This window comes from Echiichthys vipera (assembly GCF_963691815.1).
Source record: "Echiichthys vipera genome assembly, chromosome: 4".
In the NCBI taxonomy this organism is placed as follows: Eukaryota; Metazoa; Chordata; class Actinopteri; order Perciformes; family Trachinidae; genus Echiichthys; species Echiichthys vipera.
Window position 1 is genome coordinate 17,967,098 of NC_139829.1, and position 27,716 is coordinate 17,994,813.

The 27,716-nt window shown below is 42.6% G+C and overlaps 1 protein-coding gene across 1 annotated transcript; it reads left to right on the forward strand.

Annotated features, from left to right (window-relative positions):
• Positions 1-5,984: 5,984 nt before the first annotated feature.
• On the forward strand, positions 5,985-26,686 carry LOC310946118 (transducin-like enhancer protein 1). Its single transcript, XM_083912448.1, has 20 exons — positions 5,985-6,177; positions 6,637-6,725; positions 7,636-7,699; positions 8,419-8,463; positions 13,299-13,361; positions 13,458-13,562; positions 16,261-16,477; positions 16,863-16,879; positions 19,176-19,289; positions 19,711-19,764; positions 19,978-20,127; positions 20,260-20,398; positions 20,858-21,057; positions 22,668-22,744; positions 22,951-23,200; positions 23,371-23,618; positions 23,944-24,091; positions 24,201-24,351; positions 24,661-24,737; positions 25,177-26,686. The coding sequence occupies exons 1-20, from the start codon at positions 6,154-6,156 to the stop codon at positions 25,282-25,284; spliced, it is 2,340 nt and encodes a 779-aa protein (XP_083768574.1). The 5' UTR covers positions 5,985-6,153; the 3' UTR covers positions 25,285-26,686.
• Positions 26,687-27,716: the final 1,030 nt, after the last annotated feature.

A 27,716-nucleotide genomic window follows, 5' to 3' on the forward strand; every position in this document is an offset into this window, starting at 1 on the left:
ACATCCACATTGACACTAACAAAACTAACCAAATGCGCATATACACACATTCAAATAGCACAGCCCAACAAAACACATATATTTGCATACAAGCTCTCTCTCTCTCTCTCACACACACACAGACACACACACAGACACACACAGACACACACACACACACACACACACACACACACACACACACACACACACACAGACACACACACACACACACACAAACACAAAGACACGCACACTTTACACCACCAACGCTCTTCTTGTGGTAAGTGGGACGAGAGAGTGGGATCACTCCATTTGTCGTCCCACACAAAGCTGCTTGTTCAGTCATTATCTGGGAGAGCCTCTTCTCTCCTCTACAGGCAAGATGACCGGGTCACAGCTAAAATAGCCTCTTCTCCCTCATGTCACTCCTCTCTCTCCCTCTCTCCACCACTCTCTCCCTCCTCTTTTATAAACAAAGCTAAGCCATTTGTTTTAGCCACTAAAATCTGAAAGAAATGGGACATTTGCAAACCAAATGAGGCTTATATGGCAGGTTCTTGTACCCCATCCAAAGCAGAGGCTAATTGTGTGCTTCTCCACTCCAAACAAATGATTCAGGGAGAGGGAAAGACTTCTGAAGTGGATGAGGGGATGGGCTATTTGTTAAGGAAATCAGGAGGCCAGTGAGCTCATGTGCAATTACCTATTTGCCTGGTGAATGTTGCTGTCTGATCACTAAAGCAGAACACAAAGTATCACTGACAACGTTTGGACGTAACAGGTTGCATCTCTATGAGCAGATCTGCGACATGTTGCCAACCACACGTCATATACCAAGACCTTTCCTAATGTTGGCCCACACTACGTCTATCTACTGTATGTCAGCATTAATGGTTACCTTGAAGACTTATTCCTGTAACCTTAATCGTATTGTACTCACTGTGCAGTGCTGTAACTCAGCCATTCATTGAAGTGAATATCTTTTGTATAGTATGCTGTTAGCATTGGTATAAGAAATAATAAACCCTCTTGATGTGTGTCAACTCTTAAAAAATAAAACCAACCCTCCAATTAAGTACACTGATCATCTTACGTAATCATTCATCTTCAACCGCTTATCCCGGGGTCGGGGTCGCGGGGGTGCTGGAGCTGATCCCAGTTGACATCGGGCGTGAGGCGGGGTACACCCTGGACAGGACGCCAGTCTTTCACAGGTCACATAGAGACAGACAACCATTCACACCTACAGGCAATTTTAGAGTCATCAATTGACCTAACCCGTGCTCCTCAAAGCAATTTCAGTCAAAAACCCGTGCATGTCTTTGGGAGGAAACCGGAGAACCCGGAGGAAACCCACGCAGACACTGGGAGAACATGCAAACTCCACACAGAAAGGCCCAGGCCGGGATGCGAACCTGTAACCTTCTTGCTGTGAGGCGACAGTGCTAACCACTACACCACCGTGAAAAAAACTACACAAAACTGAGCACCTTTTCATTTTCTAGAATCAAAATATATTGGTGACATGTTATTTGGTTTCCGTATTGGTTTACTAACAACTTGTTTTACAAGTAAATGAAATGAATATTGTCCACTACCCATGGACATATGATGACTGTCAAACGGCCTTATTATAATTTTGCAATATCTTATTTCTATAAGCTTCAAAAGTATTGTTCTGTGTAGTTACATTTAAATAATGGGATAATGTATATGTCTCAATTAATATACTTCAAATAAATGTTTAAACAAATCATTAAAATGCAGAAAAAGCACTGACAGGAAATCCTGATTTCCTGCATTTTTCATAAGAAGTAGTTTAAATAGCTTTCACACTTTTGTTTACATGTCTTGCTGTTGTTTGGTGTGAGGAAGTGCGCCGTGTTGCAGTTTGAGTGATGTGTCCACAGCTAACTTACTGCACCTTGATGTTTGATAGACTGCTGTCAGGCGATGAGGAAGTTTTGAGGTGAGTTGAGGACTGAGGGTGAAGAACAGATGTTACCAGGCGTACGTTGTACCAGGTGGTTGCAGATGATGTGACTGAATGGACAACTAATACAGTGCAGATGTGATATGATGTTCTCCTGTGTGGGTCGAAGAGGACACAGTAAAAACAAGTACTGTTTATTGAAGTGAGAAAGCAATGAACCAAAACGTTTTTTTATGGAAACAAAGCCATTATCTCTGGTTCTGCTTTTATTTCCATTTACACACTCTCGAGGAGAAGTTCTTTGACTACATTTTTGTCTGAGCTCAGGTTTAAGTTTCAGGTACACTCAGGTGGTGCCAGCAGTGCACTGGATCATGAGCAGATCATTACTAAATCATTAGAAAATCTAAGAGAATATTCACAAATCTGCGCTTGTGATGTGTGACTCCTGTAGCCATTTGACGATTAAATATCATCTTTAACATGTATATTTTGTTTATTTTTCAAAATAACATAGTACCAAAAAGAGATGTTTAAATAATTGCCCTGTGAGAGAAAGTTTTCTTGATTAGAACATTATTAGCCTTCTTACTTTTTTAGGTTATAATAAAATATTTCTATTCAAAAACTGTAAGGGTTCAAGGTTACCTTTATTGTCCCACTAGGGGAAAGTGTTTTTGCAGCCAAGGTTCACATAACAGAATACAAAAGACAACCTCAGCAACATATTAAATCACAACGCTAGAGCAGGGAAATGGAAATTTGAGTCTAAGAGTGCAAATGTGTAAAATAAGCAAGTGAAGTGCAAGGAATGCAGCCAGAGTGCTATTAAGCATATCAAAAGCACGAGGGATGAAGGAGACATGGGCTCTCTTATTCTGTGTCTAATTACCATCTTATGAGCTTCATTTAAATAACAAAAAGAGGTGAACATGCTGCCCAAACTATACTTGATATTCTGTTTAACTAAAAAAGAACAGAAAAAAAGGTACACATTCAGCCACTAAAGAAAACACTGCGCAGGATTTCAGTTTTCGTCCAGTTTGGGCTGTAGATTAGGGAGAAAGGGTGGGAAGGTCAAGACAAGTGTTAACAAACAGAGAAAGACAAAATGGGATCAAACACGCACACACACACACACACACACACAAACACGCACACACTAGCAAACACACACAGATGTAGGTGTACGTGCATGCTGCTGTGATCTGTGATTAACAGTACCACCCACTGAATAGCACCTGTGTATGTGTGTTCGAGAGAGCTGGGAAAAAGGTCAGGACTGGTCACAGTCAGGAGTCTCTCATATGGAGTGGATCAGCCGCTGCAGAGGTCATGGGTCAGAGGTCACAGGGTCAGGGGTTGAGCTCTCTAAGCCAATCACAGGTCAGCGTAGGGGCTGAGGGGCTTTCCATGTGAAGTGATCGGGGCTCTAGACGGGATAAGAGGAGCACAGAAAAACCCTCAACCTGCTTTACGACCCAGTTTCAACCACCTCACCAATCATGACATGGTCACTTTAACCCATCTGTTGTTAGTCAGTCACTTAGTATTTCATCAGCTAGTATGCTGCTCCGATTTGTCAGATCTTGATACTGCTGGTCACACACAAAAACATGGCTAGGAGTGGTGCAAGTTTCTCATTTTGCATTATTCTGACTGCAGCTGTGACTTGCACATGCTTGTTGATTGAAGTTTTGGTGACGAGCGCTACAGCTGTTGATCAAAGGAGATTAATAATGAGAACATCTCTTATCTTGTTATCCAAAATAACATTCTTCATGATTGCTATGTGCAATGGATTTAGTCTTTATTTTAAAGGATGTTTATGGTTCCCGTAACACCAACGGCATACAATCACCAGCTGCTTTGATTGTATTTCAGTGAAATATGGAAGTTAGGGTCATAAATAGTAAATTAAAAAAATAGTACAGAGTAAAATGACAAAGGCTAGAAATTGTAATCCTTAACTAAATGGACAAGTTCTAATCCTCCACTGATATATATAATATTTATTATATATATATAACCAAAGTTGAAACAGATAGAGTCAGCCATTGCTTGTGATAACAGAGGATCAAGAACAGGAGTCACTTTAAATATTTTGAAGAAACAATTTTGTTAAAAGCCTCTTTATCAACTCATCAGTGTATAATATTCTCAGCATATTAAATACACTGGCACAGAGCTGAAACATGCCTAATGTATGAATGTGTACGGGTTCATGGCTATGATGTAGTTGTAATGTCACTTCATTCTTATGTCTCATTTCTAGATATACATCAGTGTACGCATGTTGATGCTGCCTGAGGAAGAGCTCTCGGCTTAAAATGTGTTTCAATCCAAAGTAGCTGCTAGCCTTTCTGTGTTCCCGTTGCTTCTTAGGGCCACTACTCGTGCACAAATCCAGAATATTAAATTTGCCTTTTCACTTACCTGCACCTCTTTGGGCTCCTCTCCTTATTTCATGTGCACTGCTGACTTGTCTGGGAACCCCTTTAAGGGGTTCTGTCTGGATTTGTGTGCTTGGATGACATAACATACTATTTTGTGAACTTTATTACCACAATTCAGGATTTCCCCTTGGCAAGTTCCCTTTCTTTGCGTGGAAATAATATTCACATTTTGGAAGTGGCATAACTTGTACCAGGACCTCACAATATTCCATTAAAACTAGGAATTTTAGTTTTTCCCTGTGCGCAATCACTCTATGTAGATGAAAACAGCAATAAACGGCTTGAACATATAGTCAGCAACAGATGAGCAGTATGATTAGATTTGTTGTCTATTAAGAGAGGTGGAACACAAAGTGAGTCTTACTAAATTAATTTGCACGCTGAAGGCTATATTGTTACATAAAGAGAGAGAGAGAGAAGAGAAAGAGAGACATTTGAGTTGATTTGCCATGGCACTTGTTAGGAAGGTTCAAAGCAGCTACTAAGAAATAAATAATTTGTCTTTCTCGGTGTGTGTGTGTGTGTGTGAGAGAGAGAGGGATGATTCGCTTGTGTATCAACGTGCATGTGCGTGTCCACATGTATGTGCACGCGCACATATTCAACCCCGCTCCTACTGTGCCCACGTTACTTTGATTGACAGGTGGGACTTGCCTTCTCTCACACACACACACACACACACACACACACACACACACACACACACACACACACACACACACACACACACACACACACACACACACACACACACACACACACACACACACACACACACACACACACACACACACACACACACACACACACTGCCCGCCTTGCGCGCCTCCGGAATAGCAGCTTCCCTGCTTCGCCCTGATTGGACAGAATCAGCGTAGCTCAACCAGGTCAACAGACTCGGGGCAGTTTAGAGAGCGGCTATTGGTCAGTTGTATAATCTACGTCCCTGTCCCCACGTGGAGCGGCGGCTCTGATTGGTCCGGGGCCGTTTTTGTGGGCCGGCCTACAGTTTCGGTTAGCTGGGGGAGCGTGAAACCGCGTGAGAAAGTTGCCATTGAGGTAAAGCAGAGCTAGACAGTGGGTTGTTGCCGCCGTTGTGGGAGTTGTTGTAATTAAATCTACATCTTTCCTCGTTTTTTCGTGAAATCTATTTTGGACGCCTTCAAACTCAGATGGGGAAGTAAACATTTCTGTTTTTTGTGGACTGTTCAACCGCCAACGAGCGACCGCGGCGAGTCAAGTGGGAACTCTTCACTGCAATTAACTTGTGTGGATTTGTTTCTGATGGGACCGAGCACGGACAGTCTGCGGCTGTCTGTTGACGGTCCACCGGCTTGACTTTTACCTTGTTTTGTTTGTGTGTCTCTGTACTCGGAATACAAACGCCGGGGTGAGTGAGGTGGCTGCAGCCCTTCTCATTTCTCACCTGGTTCTTACCCCCTCCCCCTCCTCCCCTTTAGCTGCCTCCAGCTAATGAGCCGTTGCCCGTGTTTTTCCGGTTGATTTACAACCGCGCTGCCGGTGGAGCGGAGGAAGAGAGACATCGACCAAAAACGTAGCGAGAGACAGCCGAGGAGCGGGGATTCACATGAAGTGTCCGTGAAGTCGGACGGGGCTGGTCGGTTTTCTTTGAAATTAACGACAGTTGGTACTGCTAATAACGGCGGATGGACCCCTCTCCGTGATCCGGAGCACCCTTACATCCTCACCGTGCCCTAATTTGATCCATCGAAGCGGTTTTTTTTAAAAGAAGGAAACGGTTGCATCCTCCCGGAGATAACAATGTTTCCCCAGGGGCGACACCCGGTAAGACTCTTCCCTTCCTGGTTTTAACAGTTGTTCAGAGATAACATTACCTCTTTTGTCTGACCCGCGCCTCTTGTTGTCTTACTTTTAACAGCCTTTAGGGCTATATATGAGCACATGTTTCGATCAAGCTCTTTCTTCTTGTTAATTGGGCTCTTCATCTACCTTGAGAAGCAGGCAGCGTGGGATTGGTGGTATTATTTGTTTAATAACGGCTAGTAATTAAAAGCTGTTGACATTACACGTGAGCCTGGAGATGATCAGATGCGTATTGTAGGGCACATGATGAGGCACTATGATGTTAATAATCGTGTGTGTGTGTGTGTGTGTGTGTGTGTGTGTGTGTGTGTGTGTGTGTGTGTGTGTGTGTGTGTGTGTGTGTGTGTGTGTGTGTGTGTGTGTGTGTGTGTGTGTGTGTGTGTGTGTGTGTGTGTGTGTGTGTGTGTGTGTGTGTGTCAGGCTCCAGGCCAGCCCTTCAAGTTCACCATCCCAGAGTCACTGGACCGCATCAAGGAGGAGTTCCAGTTTCTTCAGGCACAGTACCACAGGTGGATATTACAGACACATTCACAGAGAAGGATCCTCTGTCTTTTTATTGGAAGCACTACGGCCAATTTTTTTCATTGTCATCTACCCTATAATACTAAACCTCACCCTAACCACAGCCACCCCTCTTACCATAATGAACAAAACCCCAGCTCTGGCCTGTACTAACTCATAAACCTGGATTGCACACAAAAGCGCACACACATGCAGCAGACCCAGGCGTCAATGTTAGCGCTTACGCTGCGGTAGGTCTAAGTCTCGGTGATGGGTGAGAGCCAGAGGGTGGCGTGTGGGCCCAGGGTTTCATAAATCACTCCTTATTTTCCCCTGTGTGTGTAAGGAAAAGACTGCCGGAGTATGTGTGCAGTTCTTCTTTGCTTTGTGTGTGTGTACAGGTGAAAGCTATTGACCTGCAAACAGACTGTTTTGTTTTCTCACATCCTGATTGACACATAAAAAGAGCAGGGTTAAACCAAACACCCCACGACCAACAGACACTGGTTATTATAACTCGACAAGAAGAACCATCCTCTTCATTCCACTTTTCCAGTTTCTGCTTTGTGCCCTGCACTGTTTAGGGTTTTCTTTGCATGTATGAGTACTTTAATCAGTGAGCAATGGAAGAGTGAGACTATAACCTGTCTTCAAAGTTGTTTTACCATTGACATTTAGTTACTGTAGGAAAACAGCTGTAAGTTCAAGACAAAAGAAAGGCACGTGGGATTTTCAGCAAGCTTGAAAAAACAAAATAACCATCGAATTTGACTGATTTTATATTTTACTCAAATTGTGGGAAACTAAGGTACTGGTTTACACTGAAGAGCTTGGGTTTAATGAGGTCATATTTGCTCATGTTGAGTATGAAGATTTCAGTTTCTCTTGAAGTAAAAGGTGTATTGTTGTGTTTTTCAGTCTCAAGATGGAGTGTGAGAAGCTGGCCAGTGAAAAGACAGAGATGCAAAGACACTATGTTATGGTGAGATCCACGTGCCACTCAATTCATTGCCCGGCAGCATCACAAATTACATTGTGAGGCTTTTGCCCTGCTGTATCCTGGTTGTATCATGGATACACCAGCTCCATATGTTCTGGGGCTGAACTTTCATCTTTCTGAAGGCGGATGAGGAAAAATGTTTAGTAAATACTGTATTATTGTCTGTTTGTTTTTATTATGCCTCTACATTCAAACAACATCACACTTGCTGCTTCAGAGTTTCTTTGCTTAGACACGCTAGTGATGAGATCGGCAGATTAAACTGTGCTATGACTTTGCAATTTGTAAGAAGGAAGATTTTTCATTTTGATTAAACTGAGCTCCAACATTTCACCAGGTTGAATGAATTAGTTTCTGCATGTATATCTTTCTAAAGTAAAATACTATGTTATTTTGATAGTTATTTAACCGGAAACTAAATGAGGTCAATGGCCGGAAAGCAGTTCAGAATTGTTTGCGAACATATGTATCTTTCTGCTTTGCCTCTATGGTGACACTCCAGAAAGCATTTAATATGGATGCTGGGTCTTTTAAAGCAGTTTGATTGCTCTGTGAGAATGACCTAGTGCAACACACAAGATCTGCAAGCCTGGTTATTCCAATTAAACACATGTAGGGTCACACATATTCTCGTAGTTGCTTAAACTGTTTATTTCAAAGGTTGATAATTCCTTTTAACTAATCTGACTCTCTGTCCTCAGTACTATGAGATGTCTTATGGCCTCAACATCGAAATGCACAAACAGGTATGGATGCTTATCTGTCTGCCTCTGTACTCTCTGCATCTTCCTGTTATTCTTTCTTCCCCTCCTCTTTTCCCTCCATCTCTCATGGCAGGGTTTTGATGTATTTGGTGTTTTTGCCTGTTGACGTGTCCTTGTGTGTGCACAAATGCATTTGTGTGTTCATTCATGTGTGTGTGCATGTCTGTGCGTGTGTGTTTTTACTGTAGGCCTGTGCCTGTGGATGTGTGTTTATTTGTGATCGATGGGGTTCTGTCTCCATTTCCCCAGTTAGGGCCGGCCGCCTGAGCCCAGAGGCAGGATGAATGGCTCTGTAGATTGATTGGTGCTGTCTAGGGGAGCAGCCTGCTTTATTACATTAGAGGGGCAGGGCTGGTGAGGGCAGAGGAATCGATCACGGTGAGGTCGGCGGAGGAGAGACAGTGGAGCGCCTAGAAGCAAGGAGGCTACTAGACACTTTAGTAGGGAAATACTGAAAGGAGACTTGCTTGTTGTATTGTAAGGCAATGGTATTTATGTAAAGTCATAAGTAAAGTATGCAAATGTGAGGACAGGGGCAACTGAACACAAAAACAGAAAGTCAAACATGTTTATGCATGAATACATACACTGGTGCTTTGAAATGCAAACATCTCAACCTGGTTCAGTATGTTGACACACAGATGAGGTAGGAAAACTCACTCTTTTTCTCGTGCACTCAAAACGCACATTTCCCCACAGGGGTGGTGCAGGGCTCAGAGCGTTTACCAGTAATTACCACAGCTATCGACCAGTCAGACTGGAGGAAATTGGAGGTGGATTGGCTTGGCTGCTTCCCCTGTAGCGTGGGGATGCTTCTCTAACTTTCTCACACTCCCTCCCATTAGTTTTTATCATGTGCTCCTTCTCCTCTTTTGGTGTTCTCCTATTTTTATAAGCCAGGTTTCCTCCCTTTCTTTCTGCCTTCCTCACTCACATTTAAAATTATGGGATCTCTTCTTCCCTGTGCTACCCCCCCACCCCCCTCTCCTTTTTTCATTTTATGTCCATGTAAAGCTACTGTTCTTTCATTGTGAGGGAGATGCATCTCTTCCTATTGTGTACACACACACACACACACACACACACACACACACACACACACACACACACACACACACACACACACACACACACACACACACACACACACACACACACACACACACACACACACACACACACACAAAAAAGCTCCAGGGGAGGTCATTAGCTTGGGGCTGCAGTTGTCAGAGCTGTGTGTGTGTCCTGTTCTCTGTTAGCTCATGGTGTGTACACTTGCATTTTCTCTCTGTATCTTAATCTTTTGTTTACCAACTCTCTCAATTATATGAATATAATAATTTAGATGGTGCACCATAGCAATTTTCCAATGTTGTTATTACGAGCTGGTGTTATGAGTGCTGCGACACACAGATTGTGAGTTTTCTTTACCTTTATTTTACTTTCTCTGAATTTGTAATGATGCACCACTTTGGGATTGTGTCCTAAGATATTTGTTGTTTGTTTGATCCTTGTTAGCATTGTCAGTTAGCTTAGTCAGATTAGTTAAGCTGACCTGATAGTAGTTGGTCAGACTATTCTCAGACGACCTAATCAGTGAGCCATTATACAAGGCTAATTATAGGCTTACACCCCAGGGTTCTGAGAATGGATGTGCAGGTATAGTCTGCCTGAAATAGCTCCTTTAGTTAGAGCGTTCTAGGCATGGAATAAGTTGGACATGAGATCGAGTTACAGCGTGTGGAGGTCAGCAACTCATGCACTGGACGTGGTGCAGATTGCTAATGGGCTGAAAATATTGTGTTAAAGGTGCTATATACTGAAAAAATTGTTGTCTCCACGTGGTTCTCATCAACCATTCCCTAACTCATCAAATACCGATGCTTTCTCATGGCCCTCAACGTCTGGTACCAAAACACAAGGCACTCGCATCCACTAAAATGCATGTTCTATCAAAGCAAACGAGGGGGAGTGACTTTGCTACGCTCAGGACACCACTACTGTTAATGTTTGCGGGAATATTATTATTATTATAATATGGCCATTTTAAGCTTTTCACATTATCAAATCCTTTTTAGGCATGTTGCTTTTCATGTCTTTGAATTACAAACAGAACTACAAGTGCTCTGAAGGCCCATAACTCCTTTTGATTCCATATTCTCTTTGATTCTGGATAAAGAGTCAATTATTTATAGTGTTTAGTGTTCACAGGGTGAAACATTTACTTACCCCTCTTCTATCTTTACTTTCTTTTACTTGGCACATGTGCTTTATTACTTTATTTACATTCTTCTGGGTTATGTCAATTGTAATTACAATTTTCTTTTAACTTCAGTTAAACTCCAAGTTATATTGTAGGTGAAGTAGTGACTTGTTTAGTTCAAGATTCATTCTAAATAGGTTAGTACTTTATTTAGCTCATCCGAGTACATAATTGGCTAAACAGTGACAGCCAGGGTCAGTTGTTTGGCGAGCTGATACGTGTGTGTGACAGAGGTCTAATGAGAGCAAGTATGCCATAGCTAAAGAGGGCATCCCCACACCGTCAGCCAGCCAGAGCAGTGGCATTACGCACAGATGTTCACTGTGTTTAACTTCATTATATGACCTAAAACAGCACTGGGCTGCTACAGTATAACCACATAGACCCTCGGTTCTTATGCATTCAGTATTAAAAAACAAACAAAATCCGAAATCCTGAAAACTAGGGGCCGACTCACACCATCCATTTGTACCGCATGAATCACAGCTAAAGTCTAGTTAATTTGACCAGTGTGCCTAGGCACGGTACACTTTCCGTCCGCGGCCCGGTTGAGAGAGGTAGGCTTTAGTAAAACACGCATACACGTGTATGAGCACAAGCACATGCATGAGCACTGACGGCGGTCCTGAGACTATTTTTATGCAACAGTTCTCCGTGATGGACAGAAGGTTTTGCGGTAGTCTGATGCAGAGTGTTTACTACAGATTTGGTCAGATGAAAATATTCAAAATCAGGGTGCGTCCACACAATCGAAAACAACCTTTTTCTGTCCACACGGCCTCAACTCAAGAAATATCTGCGTCCAGACGAAACCAGTGAAACTGGCTAAAAATGCTGTAATACACATGCCAGGCCTGGATGTGGCACTGTAACTGCCGCAGAAATACACCAACAAGGAGAAGAAGAAATAGGAGACGCTCTGTATAATAGAAACACTGGCTAGTTTCTTGCCAAATCTGGCAACTTCCCAAATCCTAATCCATCCGAGAAATCTAGCGACTGTTTCTGGTGTTATTGGAGACTTTTGAAGTGTTTTGGACTCTGACGCACGAATCACTCTGTAGTTACTGTCTTCAACGAGCAGCGGGTGCAGCTGTGAGCCCCTTCCCGTACTAACGCACTCACATGCGGGCACTTTCTCGCTATATTTAGCGACTTTTAACACCTTCTTAGCAACTTTATTTACAAAAGGCTACTAGCGACCAATTTAGCAACTTATTCAGACCATCAGGCAAAAGGGAGAAAAACAGTATATGGTCGGCCTTATTCATTCACATGCAGCCGCTCAGAGTTCAGTTCAGTATACGGTCAATGGGTCCATCTCTCTCCATGCAGCAGCACTCTTGTTGTTATGTGACGCCGCAGGGTTAAGGCCGGAGGTGGGGGCTATGATGCATCGTTTTATCAAAGTATGCAGTTTTGCCGTCCAGACGACAATGCCATTGGGGGCGTTTTAAAATTTTCCCACTCTGGCACCTGGTTTCAAAAGATACCGTTTTCAGGCTCCGATAACGTGTGCATGTGGATGGTCGGACAAAATGATACTAAGATTGTGCGGTTACAGGAAAATGCGTGAGAACGTGAGAAAAAAATGGATTTGGTGTGCAAATGACTTTAGTAATGTTGACCTTTTTAAATGAAAATGTGATTGCAGGACGGATTTTGTTTTGTATATAAGAAACTGGAGCCTTAAAAGTCTATTGGAAAGTGGAAGTAACCAGTTATTTTACACATATAACACATAGCCCTTTGAAGCTTTCCCATCCAATGTGTGTGACAATGTATCTATTTATGTGGGATGTGTGTGTCCGATGGGCCATTACTACGTTTCATGGCTCCTCCAATTCCCTCTTCACCCTGGCCTCCTTCATATCAATTTGATTGGATGATATGTAATATGAGTCCCCTTATCTGATTTGATGCCACTGTGGGGGTATCTGGTTTCAGCCAATTGTTGCCACCTCCGGGGGTTTGGGGGGGCAGGTGGATGTGTTGGCATGGATACTGGGGGAGAGCAAATGAAGTTAGCCGCTGATGAGATTATGTTGAAGTGCTGATGGGAAGAGGGACAAGAGCACAGACGATAGAGAGAGAGCAAAAAAAACAAGAGAGAAACTTGAGCTGTGTGTGTGTGTGTGTGTGTGTGTGTGTGTGTGTGTGTGTGTGTGTGTGTGTGTGTGTGTGTGTGTGTGTGTGTGTGTGTGTGTGTGTGTGTGTGTGTGTGTGTGTGTGTGTGTGTGTGTGTGTGTGTGTGTGTGTGTGTGTGTGTGTGTGTGTGTGTGTGTGTGTGTGTGTGTGTGTGTGTGTGTGTGTGTGTGTGTGTGTGTGTGTGTGTGTGTGTGTGTGTGTGTGTGTGTGTGTGTGTGTGTGTGTGTGTGTGTGTGTGTGTGTGTGCGTGCGTGCGTGCGTGCGGACGGACGTTTGGCTTGTGTGTTTGCTTGCTGTAGAGACAAGTCTCCCGTGTATTGGTGTTACTGAACAGCTGTCTTTTCTAAATTAATGTAATTATGTTATTAACAATTAATTCTCTTTCTGTCTGTGTCTCGTTCATCAGACTGAGATTGCCAAGAGACTAAACACCATCTGTGCACAAGTCATTCCCTTCCTCTCACAGGAGGTAAGTATGTGTGACTTTGAGCTACATTCATACACCCTAATTGTCTCTGCTAGCTTTACTGATAAACCAAAATGTGTTTGTCTGTGTGTTTTACAGCATCAACAGCAGGTGGTTCAAGCTGTAGAGAGAGCCAAACAGGTGACGATGGCAGAGCTAAATGCTGTCATTGGAGTACGTGGACTACCGGGTCTTCCACCTACAGTGTGTATTCCTTTTACTTACTTATTACTTAAACCAACCGTCTCTGCATGTATGTACTCTTCTATCTTTTAAAAATTGAATTCCTTCCATAAGAATACATTTCCTTCTCCACACATGAAAGGCATAGATGCAAAACATTCCCTATTTTGATCCGCGAGTAGTGCAATTTAAACCCCTCACGTGCTGGTTGCCTGCCACATATGGAAAATCTTTATGGAAAAGGGCCATCATTTGTTTACATAGTAATAATTGTTGAAGGAACAAAGACACAACTCAAACACTACACCTAAGTAAGTTTAAGTAACTCTTCAAGCAACCTGGATTTCATTTGAAACCTTGCGCAAATAAGTTTACATTGACATTGCATTGTAAACAAATGGCTGACTTTCAATTCCTTAATCGCTAAACTAATTGCAATGTCACAGACATATATGTAGGACATACAAAATAATTGGAAAGAAAATTTATTAAATAGTTGGATGCAAATGGTTTATGTTTTTCATGGTTTGGAAATGAAACTGATTGATTGTTTGATTGATATTTACAGTGAACAAGTAGAGAACAGAGGATATGAATCAGTGGGAGAAGTGTGATGAGGTGAGGTGTTTATTGAAGAGATGTCGTCAGCCTATTATGAGTGATTGGTCATGATCAGCTATTCAGAGCTGTATAAGAAATGGCATTAAGGGTGGGAAAATTAAAAAAAAAACATTTGTCTGTAATCTCGTTGTGATATTTAGGTAAAGAGAGAGACAAAGTGGAGCTGTTGGTGGTGACTGTTAGGGTGGGATAGGAGGTGGTTGGAGAATACTCTGCTTTATAGGAGCTATAGGGGCTTGACTGGCGGGAGGTGAGTCCAGGGGATTGAGTTGAAGGGAAATGTGGAAAAGGTCGAGGGTGTCTTCGTCATAGCTTTGGCTGAGCAAAGAGTGGGCAGTGGGGTTTTGAAGAGTTAAATGTAAGGTGGGCTTGTTAGTTGGCGTGGACTGATGGGGGTCTGTGTGTGTGATGGGGGGAGAGGTGGATTTGGCAGTTGCTGTTTGAGTCTTAATTGCAGGTTTTCAGTGTTTGTAAAAGGGGGGGTCACGGCGTTGCCCTTACACTCCCCTCTTCACCCACTCCTCCCGTCTCCCACGCCAGCCTGTCATTCACCCCGTTTGTGAGTTAAATGAGTGTAATGAAGCATGTTGCCCTTACCTCTACGGACACACACAACACATACATGCACACACACACACACACACACTAGCTCACACTAACATCCCATGACACACCAGGCTCCCCTTGCCTCCACCAATACTTCCCCTCCATTTGCACCAATCAGGGGTCCTGTTTACGTATCCATGTGTGTGTGTGTTTTTGCATCTGTTTTGTGTGTGTGTCTGGGTGTAGCAGAGCGATCATTTCTGTTATCCCCAGAAAACAACAGGCAGGGGATAGGATGGTTGAGTGAGGGTGTGTGTGCCTGCCTTGTTTATCTAGACTCTGTGTATGCATGTTAGTGTGATCAAGTGTGACGTGTGGGTGTGTTTATGTTTGATTGTTTGGCAGGCGAGCCAACTCTGGAAATTGTGTGTGTGTGGCAGGCATGGGGGTTGAGGCTAAAAGACTGTTTTGTTGTTTTGCTTTCATTCATCGTGGCAGGACGAAGGGAGTGAAGGATGGATAGAGAGGAGAAGAGAAGGCGGGGGCTCAGGAGAGGGGCAGTGGCTTAGTCAATTAGGTGAGATAAAAGTCGGTTTGACCTTCAGCACTCCTTCCACCCCTGCCGAGTCGCCTCCTGTGCCCCCCTTCTCCTCTCCTCTCTCTCCTTCCTCCTCCCCTCCCCTCCTCTCCCCGTGGCGAATCAGTGAGCTTGGATTCCCGCGGCTACTGTCTGAGGAGGCAATAATGATGTTTTGGAACACAAAGGCATTTCACGCTCAGACGAGCGCCTGATTTGGTGTGAAAGAGAGAGCAGGGCTGGCAGCCAAACTCTCTCTCTGACCCTCTTCTCTCCTTCTCTCCTCCCCTCTCTCCTCAGCCGCCTCACTCCCTCACAAGACCTGACAGTGCAGGCAGCAGCTGGGCCCCCCCCCCCTCCACTTCTCTGTCATTCCTCCTTTTCCTCCCTGTCTCCCTCCCCCCTGCTTCTCCCACCACATCCTCGGGCTTTGGGCTGTGATCCCAGCTGTCAGTATTGTTCAGTGTTTGACCCCAGAGAGAGGAGGGTGTGTGTGTGTGTGTCTGTGTGTGTGTGAGGTGGTGTGTAGGGGGAGTGGATGTGTTCAACGCCTTGTAGACTAAAGCAGCTTGTTGAGGTGGTGTAAACTCAGACACTGAAGAAACTGTCCCATCTGTTGAAGACTTCAATAGGGCCAGAAATCTCTATTGATTAGGTTACAGAGTGCTATTGATTTTTACCTATTGATAGCTCAGTTGCACCCACTGACACTTAAGTTTTTGGTGTCAGGCGTCAATGTTTTGCAATTTAAAGGCAGCTATGTTGTATAATTGTTGGCTACGTCCATTGTTCAACGGCTCATCTTTTTAGTGAATCTTACTTTTCTTTACTGAATCAAAAATACTCTTCTCTGGTTTAGTATTTTTGTTTGGGGTGTATTGCTAGCTTTAGGCTTCAAGAAGGCTCAAGTGTGTGTTGTAGCAACTCAACTAACAACCCCTTTCTTTCTTGTCTTTTCTTCCTGTCTCTAAGCAGCAGCACCTATCCCATAACCATGGTGGTGCCCCTGTGCCCCTCACCCCTCATCCTGCTGGCCTCCCCCCCTCTCAGCTGAGTGGTTCAGCTGGTCTTCTGGCTCTATCGGGAGCGCTTGGTGGTATTCCTCCTCACATGTTGGGAAAAGATGTTGGTGATAAAAAGCCCCACATGTCTGGACCGGACTCACACCCTTCAGGACCTGAGCACCTGAGAGGTGAACAAACACACCAGCCACCACAGACACACCACTTGAAATAGAAAGAGGTGGTTGGCCTGGAAGTGAATAAATAATTAAATCTAAAGCCAACATCCATATCTTTCAAAGTCCCGTTTTAAAAGGATATTTCTGGAAGATACTGATATTTACATTCACTCACTATCACTATATTCACCATTGTTGTTATTTCTTCCTTTTTCTAAATTTCAGTCAGTTTCTCTGTGAACTTTTGGTTCTCGTTTTTGAATATAATTAAATGTAGACATTTCATTTCATGCTTCTAACTCATTCTGCTTCCTTTCTTATTTTTTTTTGTTTTCTGCTCTGCTGAACATCCAACCCTTTGACCTCAACCACATGTACGCATTTCCAATGGCAATAGAGCGAGAGCCTGGCACAGTAAGTACTTCCTCTTTCTTCAGCAATGTTTACTGTTCTGACAAACCACTGAGTTTATTTTCTTGTCTCAGTTTGTATTCAGCTCAACAGTGAGATTAGTCTGTTTTAGCTCTGTCGATCGATGTCTAAAGGATCAGTAAGCCCTACTCAAATTTTTTTTTTTTGTTAAAGTAAACTAAACGTAGTTTACATAAAACTGTTCCAAGTAATGATGTAATTGTTTGGATTTGGATGAGAACATTCACAGGCCGTTTGGATTTGTACTTATGAAATTATCTAAAACAGTAAAGCCACAAAAAAAACAACTATCCTTTAATCCCTGCTGTGACACAGACCAGGTCCTCTTGGGCCAACCATTCAGTTATCACATGTAATAGTATTTTATCTTAAATACAGTAATTATATAGTCACAGCACATTAAGCTATATGCATACTGAGACTTGCATCATAAACTTCTATCTCAGGTAAACTGCACCTGTTGCTGAGGCAGGCTCATTTTTCATTTTAATGGTCTAACTTTTATTGCTGCTGCAGTGACCCAATTTCCCTTCAGGGATCAATGATGTACATCACACCATGTCATTATGCATAAAAGCCCCGTGCTGATTTTACCTCTGTTTCACACTCAAATAGCTTTCATCCTTTAGTTGTATATATTTGACTGTCAGTAAGTAAGTGAGTGTGTGTGTGTGTTTGGGGATCTCTTGGGTAGAGCTTTGGCCTGCCTGTTTAGTTCTGCCCTAGATCTGCTCTGAACTGTCGGGTTTCTTTTCTCCTCCAAATGAGCTTTTTAGCATGGTCACATGCACACTCATTCGTGCACACACATACACACACTCCTCCAGCCTAGCCTGCATTGTTGTGCCTATTTAACACCTCAGTGAGCAGATTACCCCCTTCTCCCCCCTTCTCACCGCCCCTGATCCCGCGCTTAAAGACTCTCATTGTGTTTAATATCACCACCACTGGGATGGGAGGGCTTGGGGGAGGGAGGGAGGGAGGGAGGGAGGGAGGGAGGGGGGGGGGGGGGGGGGGGGTGGTTGTGTGTGTGTGTGTGTGTGTGTGTGTGTGTGTGTGTGTGTGTGTGTGTGTGTGTGTGTGTGTGTGTGTGTGTGTGTGTGTGTGTGTGTGTGTGTGTGTGTGTGTGTGTGTGTGTGTGTGTGTGTGTGTGTGTGTGTGTGTGTGTGTGTGTGTGTGTGTGTGTGTGTGTGTGTGTGTGTGTCGGGAAATTGCTTATGTTTTGCGGGTCAGTGCTCCTGTGCTCAGCTCACTAAAACCTTTCAATGAGGGAGGGGAGGACGTGAAGGAGGGGGCCTTTGGCAGAATACAGATTTTCACCCCCCCCCCCCTTACCGCTCTCTTTCTCCTCCCTCGTCTCTTGTCACCCTTTTTTCTCCTCCACACTCGCACCCTCCCTCCATCCTCTCTGTCCTCTAATCTCATCCCCTCCCTTTCCCCCTTTTTTTCTCACCCTCCTCCTCTCTTAGCTATTCCTCCTTCATTTACCCTTTTCCCCCTCAAAGCCCAAACCCTGGCTCGCTAGATATGTGCACGCGCATGTGTGTTTGTGTATGTTGGATGCACATTTCATTGACAGGCTGAGACTATAATGGACTCAACATGAAGCTTTAAATCCATTAACAATAGGATCCGTTGGTCAGGAGACCAGGGGGGGGGCATCTCTCTCTTTACTTCTCTCTCTCTCTCTCTCTCTCTCTCTCTCTCTCTCTCTCTCTCTCTCTCTCTCTCTCTCTCTCTCTCTCTCTCTCTCTCTCTCTCTCTCTCTCTCTCTCTCTCTCTCTCTGTGTGTTATGCAAGTAATACAAACACACACACACAGCCTGTTACACACTTGATCACATGCATCCAGGCCTTTGCAGTCAATTACACATTGTGCACATACACACTCACACTGCAGCTTGTCAGAGCCAGGAGAGGGAGCACTGATAGATTTTGAGAGCCACTTAATGTAATCACCAACTTCAGAGGCGTGTGTTTGTGTGTGACTGGCTTTGGTCAAGTGAGAAAAGAGGTTGCTGTTTAAGTGTTAGTGCTGCTTAATTCATGATTATGAGAACTATTAACCTATTTGCAAGAGTCTGTTTTTCTAACCTGCTCTACACGTAGCTGAATAGCTGTTGTAATTAGGTGGATCGGACAGTTTAGTGAGCTCATGCAGAATGCACACACAACAAAGCACAACCTGAACTGTAAATGGCAAAATTTGTCTAACCTCTGCAAACTTCTCTCTTCCGTATGCTCTCCTTCTTCTCCTCCTCTCTGCCTTCATCTGCAGAGTAACTCACTGCTGCCAGAAAGTCTTAGGAACTCAGATAAGAGACGCAACGGGCCTGAGTTCTCAAATGACACCAAGAAACGCAAGGTGGATGACAAGGACTCAAGCCACTATGTAAGAAATCATTCTGCTGATTGTGTGTTTGATTAGACTTAGACTTCTCTTTATTGATCCCTTTGGGATTATTCCCACAATGAAATTGGATTTCCAGCAGCTTAAAGAACACTTGTGTAGAAAACGTGAAGGAATAAAAATGATACAGTATAAAATGGACTGTGCAAACGCTTAAGTAAGGAAACATAATTTAGAATGTGTGTGTGTGTGGTCACGTGCATCTTGTACAGATGAATCATATTATCACACATCAAATTTTATGAGTGATGTTTCAGTTTTGTATTTATTTCCACTTGTATATCTCTTGCGAGTTCCTTCTAAAAGCCTTTTCAAAGTAAAAGACATTTGTGACAATTTTATGTTTAATAGAATTGCCAAATGGCATTTGGGAATACTTAATGGTATGTGTTTTGGTTTGTAGGACAGCGACGGGGAGAAGAGCGATGATAATTTAGTGGTGGATGTCTCGAATGAGGTCAGTATGTTTTGATTTCTTATCATTTTTCAATAGATATGATGATTGTGTATGTTTCCTTTGGGATGGATGCATAAAATAACAGGCATCACAGCAGTCTTTGGGGGATGTTTCCTTTCAAATTAACTGCAATATATTCACAGCTCATGCGACTGAACTATTTTATTCAGGAAAATAACAACATCACTTTTGTTAACTGAATCCTTCCTCCAGGATCCTGCCTCCCCTCGTGGCACACCTCTCCCCTCCCCTAGAGAAAATGGCCTGGATAAAGCACGTCTTCTCAAGAAAGACCCCTGTAGTCCAGCCTCAACTGCATCATCAGCAAGCTCCTCCTCCCTCAAGTCCAAGGAGATGGCAATGGTAGGGATGGACAAGGCACAATTGTTTAAGTTGTTTCAGCATATAGCAGGTAGACAATTGATTTAATACATGTGTAGTAGTTACATTTCTTGTACGTTTCTAAAGTATATCTTTTCTCTCTCTTTGTGGCAGCGAGACAAGGCAGGCACACCTGGGCTTAAGTCAAGCACACCCACACCTAGAGGTGACTCCACCCCTGGCCCAAGCTCCACTCCTGGAATCCGGCCAAGTTTATCAAAACCCCCATCCATGGAGATACCACATCCAGCCAGTAGGTCCAGTATAAGCATTTGTTAATTAATTATATGATTGGTTTTGTTATTTAAATATACTAATCTTTCAAGGGTAAAAGGGCTTTGGATAAATGATGTAAGACTTTGTTACCTGTTCTAAAAGAACTGTTATTTTAAGTCTCCAAAAATGTTTCACGCTTTGGAAAAACCTCATGCATTTGTGGAGGTCCCCAGAGTCTGCTTCTTATGAAATCTGATTGTCAGTAATTGCAGTTTTGGTTAGAAATCTCAGTTTTCTTATGCTTAACTTAACTTTGCATCAAAGCCAAAGAAATAACTCTTAGCAAGGGTTAGTAGCAATGTCACATTTTTGTGTGGTAATGATAAATCTGAAGGATCAAGGCTTGTACTCTTAGATATTTAAGGGGTTTTGAAGTTGAACGCTCTCTTGGTTGTTATCAACCTTTTATGTCTCTTTCCTTCCCTCTCCTCCTCAGCTGCAGGTTTGCGGACCCCCCTGGCTGTACCAGGCCCATACCCAGGTGCATTTGGTATGTTGCCCCACGCAGCAGGCATGAACGGGGACCTGGCCAGTGCAGCTGGAGCTGCGGCCTACGCTGCTGGACTGCACAACATGTCACCTCAGATGAGTGTTGCTGCTGCGGCTGCTGTGGCTGCATATGGCCGTTCACCAATGGTGAGTGGAAACCGGTGACTTGTGTTTTTGTAAAGTGACATTTCATATGTTTCCATCTGTTGCATCTCACAAATAAAGAAAACCTCTGCAGAATATATAATCAGGCAGTTGTAAGATTTTTTTTTATAAATGTGTATTACTAATTGTTGAATACAATGCGTATACAAATGTATTACCAGCCTTTTCATATTTACTTGTGTTTACAATATTGAACCAAAGTGGATATTGTTAGGAATTTTTTACCTTGAGCGAGAGAAATATCAAAGCGAAAACAAATGTCTCAATTAAATACAAATATAAAACAGAAAATGATTTATAACATAAGTATTCCCCTCCTTCAAGACAATATTTAGTAGAGCCTCTTTTGGCAGGAACTCCAGGTATCAAGTTTGCACATCTAGAAGTTCCAGTTTTATCCCATTCTTTGTAAAACTTCTCACTCTGAAGTTACATGGTTAATGTGATTCAACAGAACAGAGTGAATTTTAAAGTTATGCTTCTGCTGCCTTCACACAAGTGTTTTCAACAGTGACTTTGTCTTTGCTGTTCTCCCGGAGTCACCCAGGCAACAATTGTTGTGTGCACGGTGCTCACAACTCAGCCATGAAACCCTGTAACCTGCTCCAGGCAGATTTACAGTTGTATTACAGTATGTTCTTTCCATTTTTTAGGATTGACCTTACCCTACTCTGAGGAAATATTTAGTGTGTTGGAGATTTTCTTTCATCCTTCCCCTGAGTCTGTCTTTTTAGTAACTCTACAGCAAATAGATAGATCTTTTGTCTTCATAATATAAGATAATCCTTTATTAGTGAGGAAATTTACATTGTTCCAGCAAAAAAAAAAAAACAAGTAACAAAGCATCAATTACATGCAACGAAACAAAATACAATAATAGACTATGAACAAAGCAAACGAAAAAAATTTACCGGTTAAAAACAACCAAAAAAAGGCAATGTAGCTTTTGCCAGGAAATCGATGGTTACATCATTTCCAACAGTTGCATCTTCCAGATAATTAATTTACAATCACTTTTCACACCTTGATTAAACACAGGTGAACTTCAGCCAACATCTTACTTCTTTTTTCTGTTGATCAGTGTTGGTAAATCAGAATCACATCTACTGTAATTCAATGTTTTTAAAATAAAAGATCAGGGCGTGAACTATTTTTCATAAGCACTGTAGATTTTGTGTTGCAATGTGTCAATAGTTGCACAGCTGTATTTTTTCACGTCTGTGTGATAGTATTTATACAGTGGGTTTGCTGGTGTGCATTACCTTCAATCACCTCATCACTCTTGGCTGTATTTGCGTAGTCTTCATTACACTGTTTAAATAGGTTTAGCCGACTCAGTTATCTCTCTCTCTTTCTCTCTCTCTCTCTGTCTGTCTGTCGGTCTGTCTGTCTGTCTGTGAAGTACTGACAACTCTGCCTCTGTGTGTTTGCTGACTCTTAAACTTGTCATTCAGATTGGGAGAGCGTGTGTGCTCCAGAGTGTGTGTTTGCTTTGTGTTCTGTTCCACAGGTTAGTATTGACTTGTGTGCTTTTGGCCAATGCCCATGGGTGTGTGTTTGCACTGTGCTTATAAAATGTCTGTCTTCTCAAGGTTGGTTTTGATCCACATCCTCACATGCGAGTCCCTGGAATGCCTCCCAGTCTGACTGGAATCCCTGGTGGCAAACCGTAAGTTTGTTTTGTGGCTTCTTGTATGTTTGAAGACTAATTGCCTGAATTGCCCTGTGGAACAACTGATATGTCCTCAAAAAACCTCTCAGAAAAAAATGATGACACTTGTCTCTTCTCATTTCTACCTCCTTTCTTGTATTGTGTCTCCTCTTTCACCTTTACCGTCATGTTTAACCTTCTCTTCTCATACTTTGTGTCGTCAGTGCTTATTCTTTTCACGTGGCTGCCGACGGACAGATGCAGCCAGTACCGTTTCCCCCGGATGCTTTGGTGGGCCCAGGGATTCCTCGCCACGCCCGTCAGATCAACACACTGAACCATGGAGAGGTGGTGTGCGCCGTTACAATCAGTAACCCCACCCGACACGTTTACACAGGAGGAAAAGGTTGTGTCAAGGTTTGGGACATTAGTCACCCAGGAAACAAGAGCCCAGTATCGCAGCTTGACTGTCTGGTGAGTGAGGTGGTGGGGCCGGTATACAGTACAAAATGTCTTTTATTGAAACCAAATTGTATGAAGTCATTGTGCATGTCTGAAAAGAGACAAGAAATATATCTGTGTGATACATACAAATAGAGTATTGCATAAATGCAAAACATGAAACATTTTTTGTGTCACATCAGAACCGAGACAACTACATCCGCTCCTGTCGTCTCCTTCCTGATGGTCGGACGCTAATTGTAGGAGGGGAAGCGAGCACGCTGTCAATCTGGGATTTGGCCACACCTACTCCTAGGATTAAGGCAGAGTTAACATCATCAGCACCAGCATGTTACGCTCTGGCCATCAGCCCAGACTCCAAGGTCTGCTTCTCTTGCTGCAGCGATGGAAACATCGCAGTCTGGGATTTACACAACCAGACACTCGTAAGGTAAGAGAGACCTTGATGTATGTGCAGAAACAGAAGGTATATGGAGAGTTTGCTTATTTTTAGTGTCAGTGTCTCCTCTTACCACCTGTCAACCACAGTATTGACCTTCATTACTGCACTCAGCAGATTTAACCTTTTATAAGTTGTTTTACCAAGAGGTAGGATATTTAGCAATAGTAAGTACCGTAATGAAAAATATTGTCAAACATTTTGGTAGTCTGTGATGTACACCAACTACCAAGGCAACCTCTGATGCTTATTGTCTTTGTTTAAACATTTCTCTCTTTATTTAACTCCGAATGTACTGTATGTGTGAATCCCGCAGGCAGTTCCAGGGCCACACAGATGGAGCCAGCTGTATTGACATCTCCAATGATGGCACTAAGCTGTGGACCGGAGGCCTAGATAACACCGTCCGCTCCTGGGATCTGAGAGAGGGACGGCAGCTGCAGCAGCATGACTTTACGTCCCAGGTACGCACAAATATCAGCATACAATCGACTAAGCAATAGCAGTATCCCCAGCAAGACTGAAGTAAATTTGAGCTGGTCAAATATATTATTTCCTGTCTCTTCTGTCCAGATCTTCTCTCTTGGCTACTGTCCGACAGGAGAGTGGCTCGCTGTAGGAATGGAGAGCAGCAACGTCGAAGTCCTTCACGTCACCAAGCCTGACAAATACCAACTTCATCTACATGAGAGTTGTGTACTCTCCCTGCAGTTTGCCTATTGTGGTAAGCAGCTGGCTGTCTTGATTTCAGTCGATTTAGTCCTCCTTTAACGCAATTTCCAGTGCTTGTTTTGTAGTCTAACTTGAAACTATTCCCTTTTAAAATGAATGGTTTAAATGGTTACTAGGACTTGGTTCTACTTTAGTGGGCTTTTTTTCTTTTTTAGATAGGGTATAGAGTATAGAGGTAGGCAGGGAAAGGGATTTGTTTTTCTCAATTTAATTAATAGTTTAATCATATCTTTTCAATTATGCCATTGTCTTATTGTCACTTGCTTATTGTGGGTGTGTTTGTGTGCGTTTCTCTATCCAGGTAAATGGTTTGTGAGCACAGGAAAAGATAACTTACTGAATGCGTGGAGAACACCCTACGGAGCCAGCATATTCCAGGTTGGGACAACACATCACTGCATTCATAATTTCATTTACTGACATAGATAATAACCATTTCCATTAGCAAAGCAGTGCATCAATGCGTGACTGCATGAATGCAATAAATGAAACTGTTATAGTGCATTCTCTACTGTGCGATTAAAGTTTTAATGACACGTGGGAGTTGCAAACGTGCCTGCTGTTCGATTATGCAGTGAAATATTGCTTGTAGTGTGGAAACGCATCCTGTCTCCTTTACTGCATCAGCATGTGACAACATCATCAAACATATTATGATAGCTACTGTATCTTATTAATCATTCAGCAGTATTGATTGCAATGAGAGCACCAGACATAATTAGATTTTGTAAGAGCAAAGTTTTAAAACTTTATTACTGTACACACAGAAGCAGTGACTTTCTTTTATTTATTCTATATCTCTTTTCTTTCTCTTCAGTCTAAAGAATCATCCTCAGTGTTAAGTTGTGACATATCTGTGGATGATAAATACATCGTCACTGGTTCAGGGGACAAGAAGGCCACTGTCTACGAGGTCATCTACTAAAACTGTGGAAAGAAAGCAAGGACATTTGTTCTTTTCCACGTACAAGTGGAGCCGGAAATCGAGTGACCTTGATGGCAAATTCTTTTTTTTCTGTTACATCTGAGGAGGACACAGAAAGGAGATGAACTTTTACATGCATCTGTTGTGCCTGTATACATGACTCCATATCAGCTGGGAATTAACTGGAGCAACCAGATGTTTCATGGAAGGAGAGGAGCTTGTTGGATGTTCTCATTTCTACTTATTTCTGCTACAGACTGCACCGGGATCAGTTACAGGGACAAGACAATGACTGAACCAAAGGGGGCACCAAATTGTTTTGACTGGGACCAGCTCCTCTGGAGAACACACTTGATTCAGTGTCACAACCAGGGGCAGACCCTAGAGCGAACACTCTAACCAGAGGGTTAATATGTAAAGAAGCGGACAGAGTGAGGACAATGTGGACAAAAACTGACAAAATGACTGAGAGATGGAGGACAGTGAATGCAAAACATGTTGGTTTGTATTTTGTTGCAGACGAACAAGCTGACAGCCATTGATCTCTCAGCTCTGACTCTCTGACCTTAGAACCTCAGCTTGCTGTTCTGATGCCTACACTGTTTGAAAAGTACCTTTTCTGTTAACAGGGAGTCCTTTCTTTACTAAACTGCACTGTAGTGGTACCTGTCCACCTACATGCTTATACACACAAAAAGACAGTTTTGAACACACCGACGGCCATGTTGACCTGTCTAACACCATGCTGTTGTTGATTTCTGTGATGGGTTAGTTTGATTGTCATGAAGCAAAGTAGGTTTTCTTAATTCCTACACATTTCAGACGCCACAAGAAAGTATTGGAGAAAATTAACTCACCAAACTGAATAAGTTTCCAGAGTAGGAGAATAAATGTTGCTACAGAGGGCTTGACTCGTTTTCTTTTTTTTATCTCCTCTATTTCTTATGATCCTGCTCGAGAGACCAATTAGTGGAAACCTGAAGGAAAAAGTTTCAGAGATTGAATTAATCCTCAAATCCATTGATCCTTGTTTTCCAGCGTACATGTTTCAAGAGATTATTTTCCCTCTTATATTTTCACATAGCTGTACAAGCAACATAAGCCTTCAAACTGTAATTTCTTTTGTTTGAGCCCTGACACTCTGTACTTCAGCCACAGTGTGTGATCAGCTGCACATGTTGACAGAGCCCCGCCTTTACTCACGCTATTACTGAATTGACCCTAAAACCTTTCAGAGACTCCAAATTGATAGTCTGCAACGTAAAGCTTCAGGTTTGATGGTCTTGTTGAAGCTGAGATTTGCTCTGCTGTTAGCGTAAAAAAGGCTGCAAGCAAGTGAACTGCATTCAAACTAAGTTCATCAGTCGGGGTCATAATGATTAACAGGAATAGTCTTAAATTACCCCCCCCCCCCCCCCCCCCCTCCCCACACACACACACTTAATTTGAAATAAAACAATCCTTTGATTACTGTCTTCTATGTTCACCCCATCCCTGCCTTCATCACGCTTTCAAACACTCGTTTTACTGTATGGATGTGGATGATTTATCACACAACGGGGACCAACTTTCCAAAAAGATCATCTTGACAAGTAAATTAACCTTGTTCAAATGAGTGAAATGTCTTTTCTCTCATATTCACTAAACAAACATCTTGAAAACAAATGGCTTTTTCAATAAATAAAACGTGGTTTTAGTTTCCTGCAAATATTCGTGAATGTGGGAGGTTTTTTGAAATTTCCTTGAAAAGTACAACTGTCAAGTTGTCTTTTCACTTTACAAAGAAGAATCCAATTATTTGTCAAGATAGTCTTACAGAGAAAGGTGCTGTTGTATTTCAGCTTCAGGAAGGAGTCATTCAGTTACAGCCATTTTAAACTCAATTTCATGACCTTGTGCTTATTTTTTTAATCTATTTTTTTTTTCAGTTGAATGTTTGTAAAAATGTATATATATGTTCTTTTTCTTACATGCTTTAGAAATAACAAACTGTTTTTGTACGTCTTTTACATGGAAAAGAAACGTCTAATCAGGAGAAATACTAAATGGTCTTAATGCTAGCTAATCTAAAATGATGGAAATATCTAGACAATAAATGTGTTTTTTTGTAACTGGAGTGGTCTTTGTCTCTATGGGTTGGTACAAAAACATTAGGACCTTCACGGAAATATTTTGCATCCATTCTAGCTGAATGCGATGGAGGCTCAGAGTTTCGAGACTCAGCCTTGTAAACTGAAGGCAGTTGAGATGCCAGACATGAACTTACTTTGAAATAAAGTGTACTTATTATAGTGTAAAGAACAGTTTTGCAACCCATTTTAATGCTGGGGTTGCACCAAAGCTTGCTGTGTGTGCATTCTCAAAGTATGAATTTTTCTTTAGTTTCTTTCCAAAAAATGTATCGACATGGCCCTGAATCGGTTTGCTTTTTA

Coding starts and splice junctions, on each gene's coding strand:
- LOC310946118 (XM_083912448.1), top strand. CDS start 6,154: ATGTTTCCCCAGGGGCGACACCCG. Junction 6,178..6,636: donor TTCCCCAGGGGCGACACCCG/GTAAGACTCTTC, acceptor TGTGTGTGTCAG/GCTCCAGGCCAGCCCTTCAA. Junction 24,352..24,660: donor CCTGCAGTTTGCCTATTGTG/GTAAGCAGCTGG, acceptor TTCTCTATCCAG/GTAAATGGTTTGTGAGCACA.